Raw genomic sequence first — 20,248 nt, forward strand, 5'->3', positions numbered from 1 at the left:
TTGAACAAATTTCACAAATTCCACAGTCCAGGCACTGACAGTATAATTAAGACTGGGTATGTTCCGTATCAAAATCAGTTTTCTTGTTCACAGCAGTAATGCCTTTAGCTTATTGGCAACAAATTTGAAGGCATTATTCACTGGATTGCTTGCTAAAGGTCCAGTACCTAACAGATTATTATAGACTAGAAATCAAATTCTGCAGTTATGTCCCCTCCACAAACTCAAGAACGAATACAAGTGAAGTTTTAGTGGTGTTCTCTTTCTGCACAGGACTCAGACTGCCTTTGCTGGATCATCCATGGCCCCTCCCTGAGACTCTTGTCACAGTTTTGCACATAAACTATATTGTGTCTGATCCCCAAGAGAAAAAACAGAATTTCTTAGTACTATATGCTTCCCAGCTACTGCCCCACATTTTTGCTTTCACTGAATTTTTAGGAAAGAGGTAGAAATTGTTGCTGTCTTAACTTCCTCACTTCATATTTACTCCCAACCCATGCTGTGTGAAATCCTTTCTTCCATATACACTGACTGTGTGGCTGTCCAAGTCACCAGGTCTAAAAATCACTTCTCTGCACTCATATCATTGCATTTTGTGGCATCCCAAGTCAAGAGGTTGTTGCTTTTTTATCTTTCTGGAGACATAATTATATGTGAGAAAATGTTGAAGGAACCAAGTTTTCTAGTCTTTTCATGCTGATTCACTCATCCTACAATGAAGGAATTGTACAGAGAATGCAACTTCCATAAAGCTCAAACAAGAAAAGCTAGATGTTGTTTAGAGACACATGGCTGAGAAATGCACAGTTCAGGACAGTGCTACCAATGGGAAGCTATAACAAGGCTAAGAACATATTGGCAATGTGACAGTATTTGAGACAAATGTTGGATTTGGAAGTGCTAATATTGTTCCCCTACTTGCAATGAGATTATAGATGAGCCTGAGAAGAGAAAGACAGCACAAGAGAGAAACAAGAAGAAGAAGAAGAAGAAGAAGAAGAAGAAGAAGAAGAAGAAGAAGAAGAAGAAGAAGAAGAAGAAGAAGGGATCAATATCCTTCACTGCAAGACCTTGAAGGCTGTAAATCCCAGACAAAGCACCTTAAGTCAGGTGTTACAAAACAACCAAACCAAACCAAACCAAACCAAACCAAACCAAACCAAACCAAAGAAACAAAAAAAAACCAAAAAACCCAAGAACCAACTGTAGATGGATGGCTTGAACAATACACATCCATTTATATGGTTCTAGAGGCTGGGAAGTAAAGATCCAGCTGCTGACAGATATGATGCCTGCTTGGTGTGGTGTGGCCTTTTTGTTGAACCTTCAAACAGGAAGTGGTGGAGTAGGAGACAGATCTGTTTTTTCTTCTTGTGAGGGCAAAGATCCCGTACATGATGGGTCCATACTCATAACTCAATTACTGGCAAAAGTCCAATCTTCTACACATTTTTCTTCTGGTTTGAGGCAGATTGTGTGCTCCAGTCTCCACCCATGCCCTCCCCCCCCCAAAAAAAAAACCCACCAGAGACAGCTCAACTCTCAGAAAGTCTGTCATAACCAGGCTTACAGGTAAGACCCCCTGTCCCAATACCAGGCCTAACTGGGATAACCATGGAGCCCAGAGGAAGCAGGACCTATCTGTCCTGCAGGAGACACATTGTCTTTCTGGTCTGCAACTGTGCCCAGGGACAGATTGGGTATTTCAGCTCTCCCTGACCCCACCCCACCCAGTGACAGCTTGACTCAAGGAGGTCCATCACAACCAGGCTCACAGGAGGGACAGGCTCCAGTCAGAGACAATAAGGCCAGTTAACACCAGAGATAAGCAGATGTTGAGGCAAGCACAAGAACATAAGCAAAAGAAACCAATACCACTTGGCACCATCAGAACCCAGTTCTCCTACCACAGCAAGCTGTGAATACCCTAACACATCTAAAAAACAAGATTCTGACCTAAAGTCCCATCTTCTGAAGATGATAGAGGACCTTAAGGAGGACATAAATAACTCTCTTAAAGAAATACAGGAGAACACAGGTAAACAGGTAGAAACATTTAAAGAGGAAACACATAAATCCCTTAAGGAAATACAGGAAAACACAATCAAACAGGTGAAGGGATTGAACAAAACCACCCAGGATCTAAAATAGAAATAAAAACAATAAAGAAATCACAAATTGAGGCAACCCTGGAGATGGAAATCTCAGAAAAGAGACCAGGAGTTACATAGGCAAACATCACCAACAGAATACAAGAAATAGAAGACAGAATCTCAGGCGTATAAGATACCATAGAAGATATTGACACAACAGTCAAAGAAAATACAAAGTGCAAAAGGCTCCTAACTCAAAACATCCAGGAAATTCAGGACACAATGAAAAGACCAAATCTAAGAATAGGTACAGAAGAAAGTGAAGATTCCCAATTCAAAGATCCAGAAAACATCTTCAACAAAATCATAGAGGAAAACTTCCCTAACCTAAAGAAAGAGATGGCCATGAACTGTATTCAAGAAACCTACATAATATCAAATAGCTTGGGCCAGGAAAGAAATTTCTCCTGTCACATAATAATCAAAACACCAAAAGCACAGAAAAAGAAGAATATTAAAAACGGTAAGGGAAAAAGGCCAAGTAACACATAAAGATAGACTTATCAGAATTACACCAGACTTCTCAACAGAAATTCTCAAAGCCAGAAGATGTTGGACAGATGTCATACAGACCCTAAGAAAACACAAATGCCAGCCTAGGCTACTACACTCAGCAAAACTCTCAACCACCATAGATTGAGAATCCAAGATATTCCATGACAAAACCAAATTTAAACAATATCTTTCCACTAATACAGCCCTATAGAAGATAAAAAAATCCAAAAACTCCAACACAAGGAGGGAAAGTGTACACTAGAAAAAGCAAGAAATTAATCTTTTCACAACAAACTGAAAAGAAGAGAACCACTCAAACATACTACCACTTCTATCAACAAAAATAACAGGAACTAATAATCATTGGTCTTTAATATCTCTCAACATCAATAGACTTAATTTTCCAATTAAAAAACATAGGGTAACAGACTGGATAAGTAAACAGGATCCAGCATTTGGCTGCATACAGGAGAACACACTTCAGTGACAAAGACAGACACTTTCTCAGAGGAAAAGGCTGGAAAAACATTTTTTAAAAAATTTATTTATTTATTTTATGTATATGAATACACTGTAGCTGTCCTCAAACACACCAGAAGAGGGCATCAGATCCTATTATATATGGTTGTGAGCCACTACATGGTTGCTGGAAATTGAACTCAGAACCTCTGGAAGAGCAGTCAGTGCTCTTAATCACTGAGCCATCTCTCCAGCTCTGGAAAAACATTTTTTAAATCAAATGATCCCAAGAAACAAGCTGTAGTAGCCATTCTAATGTCTAATAAAATAGACTTTCAGCCAAAAGTTATTAAAAGAGATGAGGAAGGATACTTCATACTCATGGAAAGAAAAATCCACCAAGATGAGCTTTCAATTCTGAACATCTATGCCCTAAATTCAAGGGTACCCACATTTGTAAAAGAAATTTTACTAAAGCTCAAAACACACATTGAACCTCATACAATAATAATGGGATATTTAAACACCTCACTCTCACCAATGGACAGTTCATTGAAGCAGAAACTTAACAGAGACACAGTGAAAGTAACAGAAGTTAGGAAACAAATTGATTTAACAGATATCTACAGAACATTTCATCCTAAATCAAAAGGATATATCTTCTTCTCAGCACCTCATGGTACCTTTCCCAAAATTGACCTTAAAATTGGACACAAAACAAGACTTAACAGATACAGAAAGATTGAAATAATCCCATGCACTCTATCAGATCATCACAGACTAAGGCTGGTCTTCAATAACAACAAAAACAACAGAAAGCTCACATATTCATGGAAGTGGAACTACTCAACGATAAGTTGGTCAGGGAAGAATTAAAGAAATTAAAGACTTTCTAGAATTTAACGAAAATGAAAGCACAGCATATCTAAACTTATGGGACACAATGAAAGCAGTTCCAAGAGGAAAATTCATAGCACCAAGTGCTTTCAATAAAGAAATCAGAGAAATCCCACACCAGCAACTTAACAGCACATCTGAAAGCTCTAGAACAAGAATCAAATACACTCAAAAGGAGGAACTAGCAGGAAATCATCAGGCCTGAAATCAACCAATTAGAAACAAAGACAACTATACAAAGAATCAACAAAACTAAGAGCTGGTTGTTTGGGAAAATCAACAAGATAGTTAAATCCTTAGACAAACTAACTAAAGGGCACAGTTTGTTTGGTTTAAAAAAATCAGAAATAAAAAAGAAGATATAACAACAGAAACTGAGGGACCTCAAAAAAATCATCAGATCCTACTACAAAAGCCTATACTCAACAAAAATGGCAAATCTAGATGAAATGAATGATTTTCTAGACAGATACCAGGTACCAAAGTTAAATCAGGATCTGATAAACCATCTAAACAGTCCCATAATCCCTAAGGAAATAGAAGCAGTCATTAAAAGTCTCACAACAACAAAAAGAGAAGAAAGAAAGAAAGAAAGAAAGAAAGAAAGAAAGAAAGAAAGAAAGAAAGAGATTAAAAAAAAAAAAAAAAGCCCAGGGCTGGATGGTTTTAGAGCAGAGTTGTATCAGATCTTTGAAGAAGAACTAATACCAATACTTTTCAAACTATTCCACAAAATAGAAACAGAAGGAACACTACTTAATTTGTTCTATGAAGCCACAGTTACACAGTTACCTAAACCACACAAACACCAAACAAAGAAAGAGAACTTCAGACCAAATTTGCTTATGAATATCAATGCAAAAATACTCAATAAAAATTTCAAAACCAAATCCAAGAACACATCAAAATGATCCTTCATGATCAAGTAGACTTCACCCCAGGGATGCAGTTATGGTTCAATATATGGAAATCCATCAATGTAATCCATTATATATAAAAAAAAAAAAAAACTCAAAGAAAACAATCACATGATCATCTCATTAGATGCTGAAAAAGCCTTTGACAAAATACAACACACCTTCATGTTAAAAGTCTTGGAGAGATCAGGAATTCAAGGCCATATCTAAACACAATAAAAGCAATATACAGCCAACCAACAGCTAACATCAAATTAAAGGGAGAGAAACTTGAAGCAATCTCACTAAAATCAGGAACAAAACAAGGCTGCCTACTCTCTCCCTATTTATTCAATATAGTATTCAAAGTTCTAGCTAGAGTAATTATACAACAAAAGGAGGTCAAAGGTGTACACATTGGAAGGGAGGAATTTGTGGATGTTATATTATACATAAGTGACCCCCAAAATTCTATCAGAGAACTCCTATAGCTGAAGACCCAGCTATACCACTCATACTGGCCTTACACCCAGAAGATGCTCCAAAATATAACAAGGACACATGCTCCACTCTCTTCATAGCAGTCTTATTTATAATAGGCAGAAGCTGGAAAGAACCCAGATGTCCTTCAACAGAGGAATGGATACAAAAAATGTGGTACATTTAAACAATGGAATACTACCCATCTATTAAAAACAATGACTTTATGAATTTTGCAAGCAAATGAATGGAACTAGAAAATATCATCCTGAGTGAGGTAACTCAGACTCAAAGGACATACATGGTATTTACTTACTGAAAGTGGATATTAGTCCAAAGCTCAGAATGCAATTCACAGACCATATGAAGCTTAACAAGAAGGAAGGCCAAAGTGTAGATGCTTCAATCCTACTTAGAAGTGGGAACAAAATAATCACAGGAGGTAGAGGAAGGGAGAGATCTGGGTGAGAGGGGAGCGGGATGTGTGTGTGGGGGAAGGAAAGGGGTGGCAGGATCAGTTATGGGAAGAGACAGGAGAGAAGTCCAGGAGGGCCTGGAGAATGAATAGAAATATGTAGCAGTGGGGGTGGGAATGTGGGGAACCCCTAGAAAGTCCCAGACACCAGGGATGTGAGATGCTTCCAGGACCCAATGGGGATGACATTAACTGAAATACCCAACAGAGGCGAGATAGAACCTGAAGAGACCACCTCCAGTAGATAGGTATAGCTTCCAGTTGAGGGATGGGGTCACCCACACATCACAAAAATTTTAAACCCAGAATTGTCCCTGTCAAAATGAAATGCAGGAACAAAAAATGGAGCAGAGACTGAAGAAAAATTCATCCAGAGACTATCCTACCTATCCATCCCATCTGCAGACACCAAAACCCAACACTACTGCTGATGCCAAGAACTGCTTTGCAGACAGGAGCCTGGTGTGGCTGTCCTCTGAGAGGCTCTGCCAGCACCTGACTAAGATAGATGCAGATAGTCACAGCCAACTATTGGACTGAGCCTGGGGACCCCAGTGGAAGAGTTAGGGGAAGGACTGAAGGGGATTATGACCCCATAGGAAGAACAACAATATCAACTAAACGGACCGCACAGAGCTCTCAGGGTCTAAACCACCAATCAAAGAATATACATGGGTGGGTCCATGGCTCCCACTACATATGTAGCAGAGGATGGCCTTATCTGGCATCAGTGGGAGGGGAGGTGCTTGGTCCTGTAGAAGCTTGTTGCCTATTGAAGGTGGATTCTAAAGGGGTGAGACAGGAGTGTGTGGGTGTGTGGGATAGCACCCTCTTAGAGGCAAAGGGAAGGGGGACTAGGATGGGGGGTTTGCAGAGGGGAGACTGGAAAGGGGGATAACATTTGAAATGTACATAAATAAAATAATTTTTAAAAAGTTCCATCTTCTAATTTTATCCCATCAGGGATAAAGGCTTCATTATATGAGTTTTGTGGGGAAGATGAACTTGAGTTTATAGCAGGGAAGAAATGTAAGAAGGCTCCTAGATTCTTCTTGGGTGCTGTGTTTCACCTTGACATTGGCTCCCCAGGAAGTTTTCTCTAGCCTTTCAAGATAAATTGCAACTCTTGGAGTCTAAAGTTCTGACTGGTTGGCATTATGTCCCATCACCTGGTGTAGGTCCTGAAGACTATGCTTTCTATTTCAAGGAAAAGCACTTTCCAGTAGTGGGCTGGCCACCATTTATTAGATAATGTACAGGTATTTCCCTCCTCAGGGACAGGAACAAACTTAAGGAAGGGCAAAGAAGGGGCAAAGGTTGGGATTCTGATTATATCTTCTTCCCTAATGAAATATTTGCATGTGAATCCTTGTAGTACAGTACAGAGCCCTTCATTCTCATTTTCTTCAGCCTTAGGCAAAGAGATAGAAGCATGACAACCTCTGAGTTTATTCTAGGGGTTGACAATCATGATCTGTGGGCCAAACCCAGCCCACTAGCAAACGATAAATAGTGTGGCATTTTTAAATGGGTAGAACATGAGAAAAATAATTTTTAGTAACACATGAAAACTTTGTAATATCCAAATCTTGATATCGTACATGGAGTTTTGTTTTGTTTTTTGTTTTTTTTTTTTTGGAACTCAGCCATGTCTTTAGTTGATGCCAATGGCTGCACAGAAACCTCAAGAACAACTTTTAATAATTGCAGAGACTATATAATATACAAAGCTACAAATAGTAACTTTCTGTATCTGCAGATAAACTGTTTGCAACCTACCAAGCTTCACTGTGATGAAAGGTTTGTTATCTGAGATGTTAGAATAACTAGTATTTGATTGTTCACATCCATCTTAATGGTGACAATAGGTTAGTATAACATATGAATGAATGAATTAACGAATGAATGAATTTCCTAGCTTTTCAGTGTGGGGACATGTGGCTTGAATGGGCCTCTGCATCTCTCCCTTGGACATCTTTCACTCATCTTTGTTGTCACCATGACATGAAGTACTTCTTTGCCACTCTGGCCTGAAGGTAAGCATTCCATGCCTCCTCAGTTAAGTCCCTAAATTAATTGAGTTGAGTAGCAGTAAAACATATGAGAAGAGAGTCACATATATAGAAGGCCTATTCATCCTAGTGGAGCCTCCTGCTAGGTGTTGTGAGTGGTGAGTATGTACAGGTCTGGATACTTCTGAGTTCAAATTCATGAGTTTTCTCTTACTAGAAAAAAAAAATATAGCTTGGATCCCCCAGAGTCACGACTGCTTTTGATGGATGCTGAATTATGGACTGTCTCTCAAAAAGTGACATGGTTTTCTTTCTTCTTCCCTTCCTTAGTGGTCATTTCTCTGGAAGACCATGACTGGAGTCAAATGTAACAGCAAAGGAAGGGGCACACATGGAAAGAAGAAAGTCTTCACAAAGATAGAATGACACCCATAGCCACAGGTAGGCCACCAGGGGATGCCATGCTCCTCCCAGTTTTTAGAAGCTGAGGCTACAGAAAAAGAATCATAAATCATTCACAGTTTCAGAGAGTAAAGTGTGTTACGTGTGACTAGACACTTAAAAGGGTTAAAGAGAAGAAGTGTTAGAAAAAAACTTCACACGTTTGGGTTTGCATCAGTTGGTGTTTCAAAGAGAAACTGATGACAGAAGAGTGGTAAGGGTGTAAACCACACAGCTTAAAGTAAGAGCAGAGTACAGGACAGCCCACAGAAAGATCAAACTAGAAAAGCAAGATGCAAGCATTGAAAGGAAGCAGGCAGGGAGAGCTGAGCCACCTTTCAGCTCTCCAAGTGCCTGCTCTGCTCTGAACACACCAACCTCACAGTGACTGGTGGCTTATTTACAGCTTATTAGAGTTACTAGTTTGCCTTGGAGAGGTTTTAATTTGTCAGATAAATGCTACAGAAATAAGAAAAGAAAACTCTTTTCGGCACATCTAAGTTAGTCATTAATCAGTGTAAAATGACAAGGATTAATCAGCCCTGAGTTTCTGTAGCTTGTAGTTTGGCCTATGGGATGTAATAATGTAAGTTACAGGTATTTAGACAGGTATTTTCTTGATTTTGAACATCAAATGTGACCCATTTGAAAAATCTTATCAGCATTTTGCAAACAAAATCTAATCCATGAAGTATTTTAAGAGAATATTTCTTTACATTGGGCATAGTGGCCCATGCCTTTAATCCCAGCATTTAGCAGGCAGAGGCAGACATGCCTCTGAGTTCGAGGCTAGCCTCATCTACAGAGTAAGTTCTAGACAGCCAGGGAAACGGAGAGACAAAGAAACCCTGTCTAGAAAAAAACAATAACAAAAATTATTTCAACTACATTAAATAGTGCAAAGAACATCTCTGGGCAACAGAGGGATCACGTGGGTCAGTGGCCCTTAGTCAGAAAAAGAGGTATTTTAATTACCACATGCTAGATGTATCCATTTTAAATATTTTCTTACATGGATAAATACAATTATTAGAAGACCAACTCTGTATTGGGTATAATAGTCTCATAGTAGGTGCCAGAGCTCTCTGGTGGCCAGACCACCAGCCCATCACTGTTAAGTGTCATCAGCTACCAAAGGACTATTAAGAGGCTGCGTGTGGTGACTCAAGCCTTTAATCCCAGCACTGAGGAGGCAGAGGCTGAAGGATGGTCTCTGAGTCTAAGGCCAGCCTGGTCTACATATTTAGTTCCAGGCTAGACAGAACTACTAGTAAGACACTGTATCAGAAAAAAACAAAAAAACAAAAAACAAAAAACAAAAAAACACAAAACACAAAACAAAAAACAAAAAACAAAAAAACCCCAACAACTCCTCCTTGCCCCTACTAGGAGCTCAAAGAGTACAGGCCAATTGCAAGGCTACTTCTTATGTACACACCCCACCTTTACCAATAACCACTTAGATGTCCACATTAATATTATAAAAATTCCAGCTGTGCACAGCAGTGGACATTTTTAATCGCAACAGGTGGAAAGCAAACGGAGGCAGATCGTTTTGAGTTCAAGGCCACCAAGGTCTACATAGTGAGAATCGAGTTCCAAGCGAGCCAGGGCTACATAATAAGAATTTGCCTCACAAAACAAAACTCAAGGTAGTAATGCAATTGATTATATGCCAGTACTTTTTCTGTGTAATTCACACAAAGTATTGTAACAGGGCTCCAGACCTTAGTAGGTCACCAGACCTTAGCACAACTGACTTCATGATGGAAGTACCATTCAGGCTGTAAAACTCAGCTCTTAGACAGCATCATCTGCCAAAACTGAAACAAAGGACTAATCCATCAAAGTCCATACAGTTCTAGGACAGTCTCAAAATGTAGTATCTTTGCTTTTTAGCTTCTGTAGTTCTGATTCTGGCTAACTGTTTTTGTTAACTGAAGTGTGTTAAGTAGGACCTTTCCTTTCCTTTCCTTTCCTTTCCTTTCCTTTCCTTTCCTTTCCTTTCCTTTCCTTTCCTTTCCTTTCCTTTCCTTTCCTTTCCTTTCCTTTCCTTTCCTTTCCTCTCTCTCTCTCTCTCTCTCTCTCTCTCTCTCTCTCTCTCTCTCTCTCTCTCTCTCTCTCTTTCTTTCTGCTTAAAAGCTCACCCTGAGAAAGGTCCAGGGCTACACTAGGATCACAAACATCCAGTGTTGTAGTCAGCCAGCGAATAAAGACTTTCTATTAGCTTAAACCCATGTCCAAGCAGTCTTCTTTGGTGGATACCCCACACAGTATGAAAACATCTTTACTATGCTACTGATACGTGCTTAAAAAATTCTTACGAATTCAAAGGCTTTTGTGATTGGGAAGTGTCTTCTAGACACAGCAGGGCAGGCATATATTTGAATTCACAGCAGTCGAGACAGCATGCCCAGCTGGACAAAGTTCCAGCACGGAGAGGACGGACTTCATGCCCACCTCCTGCTAAGGAGCTATTGGCAACTGATAACAGCTGGGAGAGGGAGAGTCAGTTTTTTTCAAAGCTTGTGGTTCTTGGTGGGTTCACTTCCTTCCAGTGAGGGCCACACAATCTAGAATATATGGGCAGCACAAACTGTATTTGATTTTTTAAAACAAACAAACCAACAAACAAACAGACATAGTTGTTTGGGTTAGTTATGAATCTGGTAGGAGTTGGGGGAGGGGGTGAACCTGATCTAACTTCTAAAGACTAATAAAAATGAGGAAAACATTTTCAATATGATGATAGGTTACATATGGATTTCTGGTTCAATAAAATATTTGCTTATATTTCAATGCTACTGACTTCTCAGTAATTATAAAAAAAAAAAAAAAAGCCCATTCATTAGATTAAAACTTGAACTTGTTATGCTGCTCCTAGTCCTGGTACAACAGGCCTCCCTTGAGCAGTGTACATTTGGAAAAAAGAGACAATGTTGGCTATTACTTTTATTTTAGGATATTGTCTTCAGAAGTTCTTTCAGGCTTTTAGTAAGCTCTATAGTTTCAAAATTATAATTTATAATTTTCAAGGAACCAAAGACATAAAAATGTATCAAAGAAATGAGATTAATTGTGGCTACAGCTTTGGGGAATAACAGTCACTGAGGCAGTAAGAGAAATAAGCTGGACAGTAGTAAAGTGGAGGCTTGACTTGTGGCAGACAGGGGCAGGCCCTGTCTGTGCTTGTTAAGCTTCGTAGCATCATAAAACTTACCTTCCCAGAAGTCTCTATATAGCATGCATTGAAAGAGGCTGCTCCAAGGAAGACTTGGTCTCTTCCAGTCTCCTTTCTCTGATTCCCCCCCCCCCCCCTTTTTTTCTTTTTGGATGCCTACCTTCCTCTGGTGTCTGTGTTCTCAGTGGCTCACTCCAATTACTCCAACTTCCTTCAGAGAGATGAAGCTTGGAGGAAATCTGAAATTCATATTCTGTAAATGGTCTCAGATCTTGCAGGTCATATCTTCCTTTGGCATTTGTAGCATTAACCTTGAATCAGGTGAGATTTGCTTAGATACAAGGCTTGTGTATTCTTACAGAGAGCATTATGACAATTCACAACAGGCACACAGTATGCAATGGCCAAAGCAAGGAGACGAGGCTCCCTTCCCTATAAAACAGTAAGTCTTGAGACTACAGAGATGCTTCAGTGAGTAAATACTGGCTATTCTCCCAAAGAACCTGAGTTTGATTCCCAGGACTCACATGGCAGCTCACAACCACCTGCAACTTCAGTTTCAGAAGTTCTGATTGGATGTTCTTTTCTGGCCTCTGCAGCACCAAGCATGCATGTGGTACACAAAATGAATCAGGCAAAACAACCATACATATTTAAAAAAAAAAAACTCAACTGAAAATTGCAAGCATTTTTGTGGGATTCATACTCTTCTGACCACTTTGAAGTACTTCATAGATTACTTCAGCTGTTAGATGTTAGTGTTTCAAGGGTGAGACTGACATTATTCCTCTATTTCAAACAATCCTTCCTTTCTCTCTCCCCTTCCCAGACTCTAGTGACAAATCCAGGTTTCTATTCATCAAGATAACCTTGTAGAACACAAGGAAATAGCAGGATAACTTCTATAAAGTACCTATTAGTAACAAATGGATATAAAGAGGAAGTATCTTGGTGGTACAGTGTGTTTTTAGCATGTGCAATCTCACATATAGAAAAGATAACAAAAAGGATAATACAAAGAATTTTTGAAAGCTTTATTCATTCATTTCTTTGTTTATCTGTATATGTGTGTGCCTGAGAGTTTGTACACGGACTGTGTGTGTGTGTGTGTGTGTGTGCAGTTGGAACTATGTGCAGTTGAGGACCACCCAGCGTGGGTGCTGGGAACCAAAGCCAGGTCTTCTGCTGCTAAGGCATTTCTTCATCTACTTTGAATTTTAACCTGAATGGGCAAACTAGATAAGATGACCTTTTAAATTCTCTAGATCTTCCATTCAATGAGAATAAATAGTGTTAGAGTTACTGAGAATGGGAAGTTAACCTAATATAATAGTTTCTAAATCAAAAAAATCTCTAGGGATTAATAACCTCTCTATTGGGGTCTGAGAAGATGGCTCAGTGATTAAGAGTACTAGCTGCTTTTCCAGACAACTACAGTTCATTTTCGACCACCCACATGGTGGCTCACACTTGTCTGTAATTCCAGTCCCAGAGGATCTGTCCTCTTCTGGCTTCCATGAGCACCAGAAACACATAGCACACCAGGCTGGCCTGGAACTCTAGCCTCTCTCTTAGCCTTTAACATGCTGGGATTATAGGTATATGTTATTACACTTGTCCAAAAATGTATCAGTTCTTAAAAACACATGGAGAAATTCTACATATGTGCAATTAGCAATATGATGAATGCTTTAACACAGACATAAAATTGGTTTTATGAAAAAAGGTTAGTTACAATCTCTTGGGTATCAACTCTATGTGAAGCCAATCCTTTGCTATTATTATAAGCCACTGTACTTAATAAAATTCTTGAAGAAACCATAGTCTTACTTTTTTTTAATTATAGAAAATGATAATGCTATGTTGGTAAATGGCTCAGTGGGTTGAGCTCTTGCTGAACAAATGTGAAGACCTGAGTCAAATTTCCCGAACCCGTGCAAATCTAGGCACAGGCATCTGTAATCCCAGGCTCCTATAGCGAGTGAAATATAGAGATAGGAGAATCCCAGCAGCTCACAGGCTGGTAGCCTGGGGTATGGGCTAGCCTGGGTTATGTGTCTGTGAGCAGCAAACACATCCTATCTCAAACAAGGTGAAAGTGGGATGTGAGCCCTGACAGTCAGGGCTGTTGTGACTTCCACGTCTGTGCCATGACACATACAGTGTGGTACCTAATATACAAATTGCAGTCCTTTCCTTGGGAAAATCTAGTGCCATATAAACCTCTGAGTACATACTCTAATATCTTTCCAACATGTTTTCAATGTTAAAAAAAAGAGAATGAGGAAGGGGATAGAAGAATAAGGAGAAACAAATTATTTATTGAAAATAGATTTATAAAACACTGTGGCTGAAAACCTTCAGACTCAGGGCCTGTAAAATGGCTCAGCAGGTAAAAGTGTTTGCTGTGAAAATCGTATGACCTGAATCTTATCCCTAGAACTCACAGTAGGAAGAGACAACTGACTTATAAAAGTTGTTCCCTCAGCTCCACATATACATTGTGGCACACATGTACCTGGGTGTGCATATGCACACAGACGCACACAGACTCACACAGACACACACAAAAACACACACAAACACACACACAAATGCACACACACATACACACACACACACACACACACACACACACACACACACAAACGGTAACAGTAGTAAAATAAAATGTAAGAGTCAGGAAGCAGCACAATGGCCAAACAATTGACTGGCACAGGAAGGCCTTGGGTTCAATTTCCAGCAACTCCTAAAACCAAACAACCAAACCTGCCTTTTAAAGAAAAGACTGTTGGGAGGTCATGAGGTTGCTTGGTGGGAAAAGGAGCTTGTTGATAAGTCAGACAACTTGATCTTGATCACCAAGATCTCCATGGTGGAAGGAGGAAACCAACTCCTGTCAACTATTCCTCTGACCTCTACACACACACACACACACACACACACACACACACACACACACACACACACAGAAAAGTAAAAAATTAAAATACAACTCAGAATGAGGGATCAACATATTTCTTGTATATTTGTGTGTCTAGATGCTCATGTGTATGCATGTGCATGTAGAGACCAGAGATCAATGCTAGGTGTCTTCCTCAACTGTTTATCCACTGTTTGTGAAAAAGTTTCTCACTGAACTCGCCTCTTGCTGACTGCCTGGGCTAGCTGACCAGTGCCGTACAAGCATCCTCTTGTCTTTGCAGCTCCGTGTTGAAAGCACATAGGCCTTCATGCCTCCGTTTTTAGTGAGGGTATTGAGGATCCAAAATCAGGCCCTCGTGGTCGCTCAGCAAACACTTTACCCACTGACTAATCTCTCCAATGCCAACATGTCTTAACAAGCAGAGAGATGGCTCAGTGACTAAGAGCACGTGCTTTTGCAGAGGATCCAGTTTTGGTTCCCAGAACCTACATGGTGGCTCAGAACAGTCTCCAAGTCCAGCCCCAGGGGGGATCTGATGCTTTTTTCTGGCTTCCAGGGACACGAGGCACACACACATACAGGGAATCACTTGTACACATAAAAGTTTTAAAAAGTAGACAGGTATATACAGTTTCCTGATAGATTTCAAATTATTTGTTTCCCGGCTAAAAGGTCTTAAACTCCGTATTAGTTGACATGATAAGAAAAGTCTGTGGAACAATGTCAAGGGCCCTTTACAGATTTTCTCCCATCCCTCTAAAAACTATTACCATGCTCCAGGATGTGCTGTTACGAGGCTGGTATCTGAGTCGATTGAGTACCACTTGCCCCTCATCTTCCCACTTCAGTGTACATCTGCTCCCAGAAGCATTTAGAAAGTCGATTCTGATGTCCCACGGAGGAAGAGGCCTCACTAGTGACCAAGACAACCCAAAATGTGCAAGTCAGGTTTTTCGATCAGAGATTGCTTAAGTACTGACATGAACTATTGAAAATGTTGGTTTCAAGAGAGTCAACTAACCTGGACCCTGGAGGCTCTCAGAGTCTGAACCACCAACTAAAGAGCATACACGGGCTAGGCCTAGGCCTCCCTGCATATATGTAGCAGATGTGCAGCTTGGTCTTCATGTAGGTCCTGAACAATTGAAATGGGGCTATCCCAAAAGCTGTTGCCTGTACTTGGATATGTTCTTCTGGCTGGGCTGCCTTGTCTGGCCTCAGTGGGAAAGGAAGCCCCTAGCCTCAAAGACACTTGAAATGCTAGGGTAAGGGATTACCCAGGGGTGCCCCCAACCTCTCAGAGGAGAAGGGGATATGGGGATGGGGGAAGGATTGTTGAGCGAGCTGACTGGGATGAGGGCAGTGAGTGGGATGTAAAGTGAATAAGTTAAAAAAAATGGTAAATAAAAAATGTTGGTTTCATTTCTCAGCCATTGAAATAATTGCCCTTAACCCAACCTCATCTTTACCAAAAAACAGATTTGTTGACTCCACTTAATAGATTTAAAGAGAACCAATATGAAAATGACTGCAAAGGCAAAGGAGGCTAGTGGTGGCAGCTTCAGGAAAAAATGTTAGGAAAATTCTGAAAAAATGGGAAAAGAATAAAAGGCAGGATGGTGGTGCAGTAGTGAACAGTTTTTAAAGAGGCAGAAGGTGGATGAGGAGAGAGGTGGAGAGCAAACAGGTGTGCAAATAGCAAAGAGGGACGAGATGTGAGTAGGAGCTACAGGCAAGACAGACACTCAGGCTCACTGGGATGGTCCCAGGTCCATCCGGATGGTTGCAAAGTGGGATGCTTGAGACTGGCTTCTAATTTAGTTAGTTGGGCCAATTCTACTGTTTAGGTGGTAGGACTGGCTCCTTTCAGTTCCCAGAGGTGAGGGGTAGAGGCTAGCATTCTTATAGCAGATACTTTTGTATCTTGGCATATTATGTGTACAGTGTACACAGTGGGGATAGCCAGTGGGATAAAGAGCTACTGGTATGACCTCCCAGAACTCTCTTCTGTCAGAGGTGTCACTGACAGCTGCTTCTTTCATGAGAATAAGTTAGAAAGTCTTGTTTCTCTAAGAGAATGAGGCTGGAAGTCCCATTTTGTTGCACTTCTATGTGGCCACAGGCAAGCCCTTCTTTTACATGCATCAAAATAGTCTTGTACTATGTCTATAGCTTTTGGTTACTTTCCATTAGCTCCTGTCTCCTTTAAAATAACTACATACAGAAGATTTGAATGAGTTTTAAAATAATCTTTATGAGCCAGTAAATGATGCCTGAATAACTGCAGTAGAATTTACCTATGTCCAAGAACGTGAATATATGCGGAAGTGAAGAAGAATTTCCAAGATCATTGATGGCAGTAACACGGACTATGAATCTGGATTCAGTTAAATCGGGGGTTAGATTGATCCCAAGATCCAGATGACTACAACTCTGACGATTGTCAGAATAACATTGGTTCTGACAGGTCAGATTGTTTGGTCCAGTTAACCTGTAACCCAAACAAAACTGTGTTTAGCAATATACTTTTCATGCTGCTTCCTGCACTCACTGCAAAAGAACAAAATGTTCTAACATTGAAAATTCCAGACAGAGGTTTTAAGGCTGGTCTTATTACCAGAGGATAGACTGTAAGAATTCCTGAATCCTCTTCTTATGGGATAGGGCTATGTTTCCTCCTCACCCCATTTTTTTTTTTTGATACAACTGAAATCTTTTTAAATGAATGTTTATATAAAGGGGGCATTTTGCCTACCCTGTTCAATTCTCTAAACCATGGCTGTTGTCTTGGCTTCTCAGGGCAGTTCTAACCTTTTTTCCAAAAGACCAGTGAGCATGTGATTTACATTGAATAGAAATATGGTGTGAGCTCACAGTATGTCCATACTGTAGGTAGGAGGGCTCCAATCCTGGTCCCACTGCCTTTTCTATGTCATGCTCACCTAGGTACAGCTAAGCCAGTGATGAGATTATGAGATATATTCCAGTACGAGAGGCTCCCATATTCCTTCTTCTTGTGGACTCTCTCATATCAGTCAACTGTATTTTAAAAAGCAATTCCTCCAAGGAGAAGTCTATTTATATATTCATGATGCTCAAAAACGTGTAACTGCAAAAGAGATGGGGTTTTACCCAGCCATCTTAACTTGGTTGCAGGGAGACTATTTTAGCCAAGGCCTTGGATGATCAGAAAAAAAATCCTTTGAGTGAGAACTTAGAGCCAATATATCAGGGCTCACAGTTCAAACTGCTGAGGCAGTTCTCATCGACAGGCACTGGGAACAGTATTTAAATTCTAGGCAAGCTATCTGTTGCTGTTTCTAGGCAAATAATAAAAGCATTTGATCTTGCTGAAAGCCATGCAAGAGAATATACACAAAACAGCCGCAGTGTGCTTTACTCACTGTAAAGTGTAATAGGTTTTCAGGTAGGTAAGCTTTCCAGAGTCCCAGGAGCAGGCCACAGTTCCATGCTCTCCTTCCTGGACACATGATATGTTTTGAGGCGGCTCTGGCGCAGCTTTGAAAAGGAAGAGCAAGAATGATTCGATGTTAGAAATGTTCCACAGGAGACAGCAAGACCACAGTGCAATTGTTCTGCCAGTGTATCGGTGATACCTTCCACATGTCCCACAAATCTAGTTGAAGCCATATTCTATCATGTTCATATTTGATACCAAGGCATAAATTTTCTCTAATAAGTAAAGCAATAGTGACGAATATTGAGCACTTTTTATAACTTAAGCCCCATGCCAGGTGTGTTATATGCAGTTCTCATCCAGAGTACTCCATAAAGTAAGTAAGATTATTTTTCATATTATCAAAGAAAAAACCAAGACAGGAGAACAATTTGGCCCAGAGTACAAAAGTCTGAAAGGTGGAATCAGGGTTCTGGTCCAGATGTGGCTGGCAAGCAATAATTCTACCATTTTTTGAAAGATAAATATCTCTTACCCCAGGTAAACCCATAATGCCAGAGGAATACCAACCCATTATTAGAAAACTTTAAGCCAGATACGGTGGTACCCACCTGTAATTCCCTTACTCACGATGCTAATATAAGAGGATTATGAATTTACATAGTTTGTTCCTGTCTCAACAAAACAAACAAACAAACAAACAAACAAACAAACAAGTCTCTACTAATGTCAATTTAAAGAAAATGTCTTTGTGTCCATGACATGACCCATGAGAGGGTGTTCAGCTGCTTGCTGCCAGCCTGAGTTATAAGAGTTGGAAGAGATACTCTTCCAGCTCTTTAAAAGCTTGTAGCTTTGAACCAATATTCCCAAACCAAGAGTGTATGATGATCTAGTTGCAGAGAACCAGGGACAGCAAGTAAGCAAATGTCCCTGATGGTCAGAGAAAGAAGAAAGGAAGAAGGAGAACAAATAAGAGATAGTGAAGGGCAAGAGTTGGGGAGAGTCAGTTGCTGAGTAAAATCCTAATTCTGTTGATTTCTGGACTTTTCACACTGGGAGTCTCATGCTACTCTCACAATAAAATAATTAATGTCATAGGAGAACAAAGAAATCTGTCTTGTGTTTGGGTTTTTATTTACTTCATGACAAACATACATAGAGACATACACATACAGACACACACAGACACAACACACACAGACACACATAGACACACACAGACACACACAGACACACACAGACATACACACACAGACACATACACAGACACACACAGACATACACACACAGATACACAGACACACACAGACATACACACACAGACACACACAGACACACACAGACATACACACACAGACACACACACACACAGACATACACACACAGACACATACACAGACACACACAGACATACACACACAGACACACACACACACACACACACACACACACACACACACACACACACACAGAGCCACTTCCTAAGAGTTCAGAAAAGAATGCTCACCACCAACTGAGATCTCCACCCCACACACTGGCACTGGTTGCATCTTTTGAGAGTTGCTACAGTTTAGCTTGCAGACAAACAAGGTCATACCAAGGGACAGGTTGGTGACTTGAAAAGTGGAGGAGTGACCAGGGTGGTCATGGACTTTTTTGCCATGGAGATTTTCTACATGGACATCATTGACAAACTTTAAGAGGGTTAATTTGTTAGAGCTGGGATGATTCGGACAGCCTTGTTTGGGATTCAAAGAGCAGGAAATATTGGCAGCTGACCCAAGTGGGATCACGGGGGCGGGCTGGACAGTCACGGTGCCAAGCTTACACACATCTGTAGGAAGAGACAATTGCAAAACTCAGCTGGAAAGAAGACATCTATTTTGGAGGGAAAGTTTGTTCAATCCCCCCAGCAGGGTAAAATTAAAATTCATCAGATTATAGAACTACTAATAACATACATTGCTCCAGTAGCATTGGTGATGCTGGAGAATGTCATACTGAAGTATATTTTAATTAAATATATGTTCTTCTCAAAACATCCATGCTACAACCATAATCACAAGAGGAAAGCAGGAAGAAAACAGCATTGAAAGAACATTCTGGAACGCAGTTCCAAATCTTTCCTGGGACTTTTTCAGAAGTAGATTTCATACCAAACCACTTTTTTTTTTATCGGATATTTTATTTATTTATATTTCAGATGTCATCCCCTTTCCCCATTTCCCCTCCCTAGAACACCCTATCCCATCCCCCCTCCTCCTTTTTGTTTTTATACCATTTTTATACCAAACCACTTAAGGAGAGCCTCCCAAAATAAGTCACATGTTTACCATCACCTTTGGGATTTAAAATGCTTATTTTAATAACTATATTAAGAAAAAAACAATTTTATAAGACTTTAGAAGC

General features: G+C 40.2%; 1 protein-coding gene across 8 annotated transcripts in view; it reads right to left on the reverse strand.

The window, feature by feature from the left end:
• Il12rb2 (interleukin 12 receptor subunit beta 2) overlaps positions 1 to 20,248 on the reverse strand; it is an 82,208-nt gene that overhangs the window by 46,725 nt on the left and 15,235 nt on the right. For 6 of the 8 annotated variants that reach the window (XM_076939886.1, XM_076939885.1, XM_076939882.1 and 3 more), the window contains 5 exons: positions 19,347 to 19,673; positions 17,823 to 17,937; positions 16,716 to 16,909; positions 15,189 to 15,331; positions 11,653 to 11,803 (listed from right to left, as the gene is read on the reverse strand). In XM_076939886.1, coding sequence (XP_076796001.1) covers positions 11,653 to 11,803; positions 15,189 to 15,331; positions 16,716 to 16,909; positions 17,823 to 17,937; positions 19,347 to 19,673 — 930 coding nt within the window. The remainder of the gene's footprint in view (positions 1 to 11,652; positions 11,804 to 15,188; positions 15,332 to 16,715; positions 16,910 to 17,822; positions 17,938 to 19,346; positions 19,674 to 20,248) is intronic. The other 2 variants (XM_076939888.1, XM_076939889.1) reach the window with 2 other exon arrangements.

This window comes from Arvicanthis niloticus, chromosome 9 (genome assembly GCF_011762505.2).
Source record: "Arvicanthis niloticus isolate mArvNil1 chromosome 9, mArvNil1.pat.X, whole genome shotgun sequence".
Lineage (NCBI taxonomy): Eukaryota > Metazoa > Chordata > Mammalia > Rodentia > Muridae > Arvicanthis > Arvicanthis niloticus.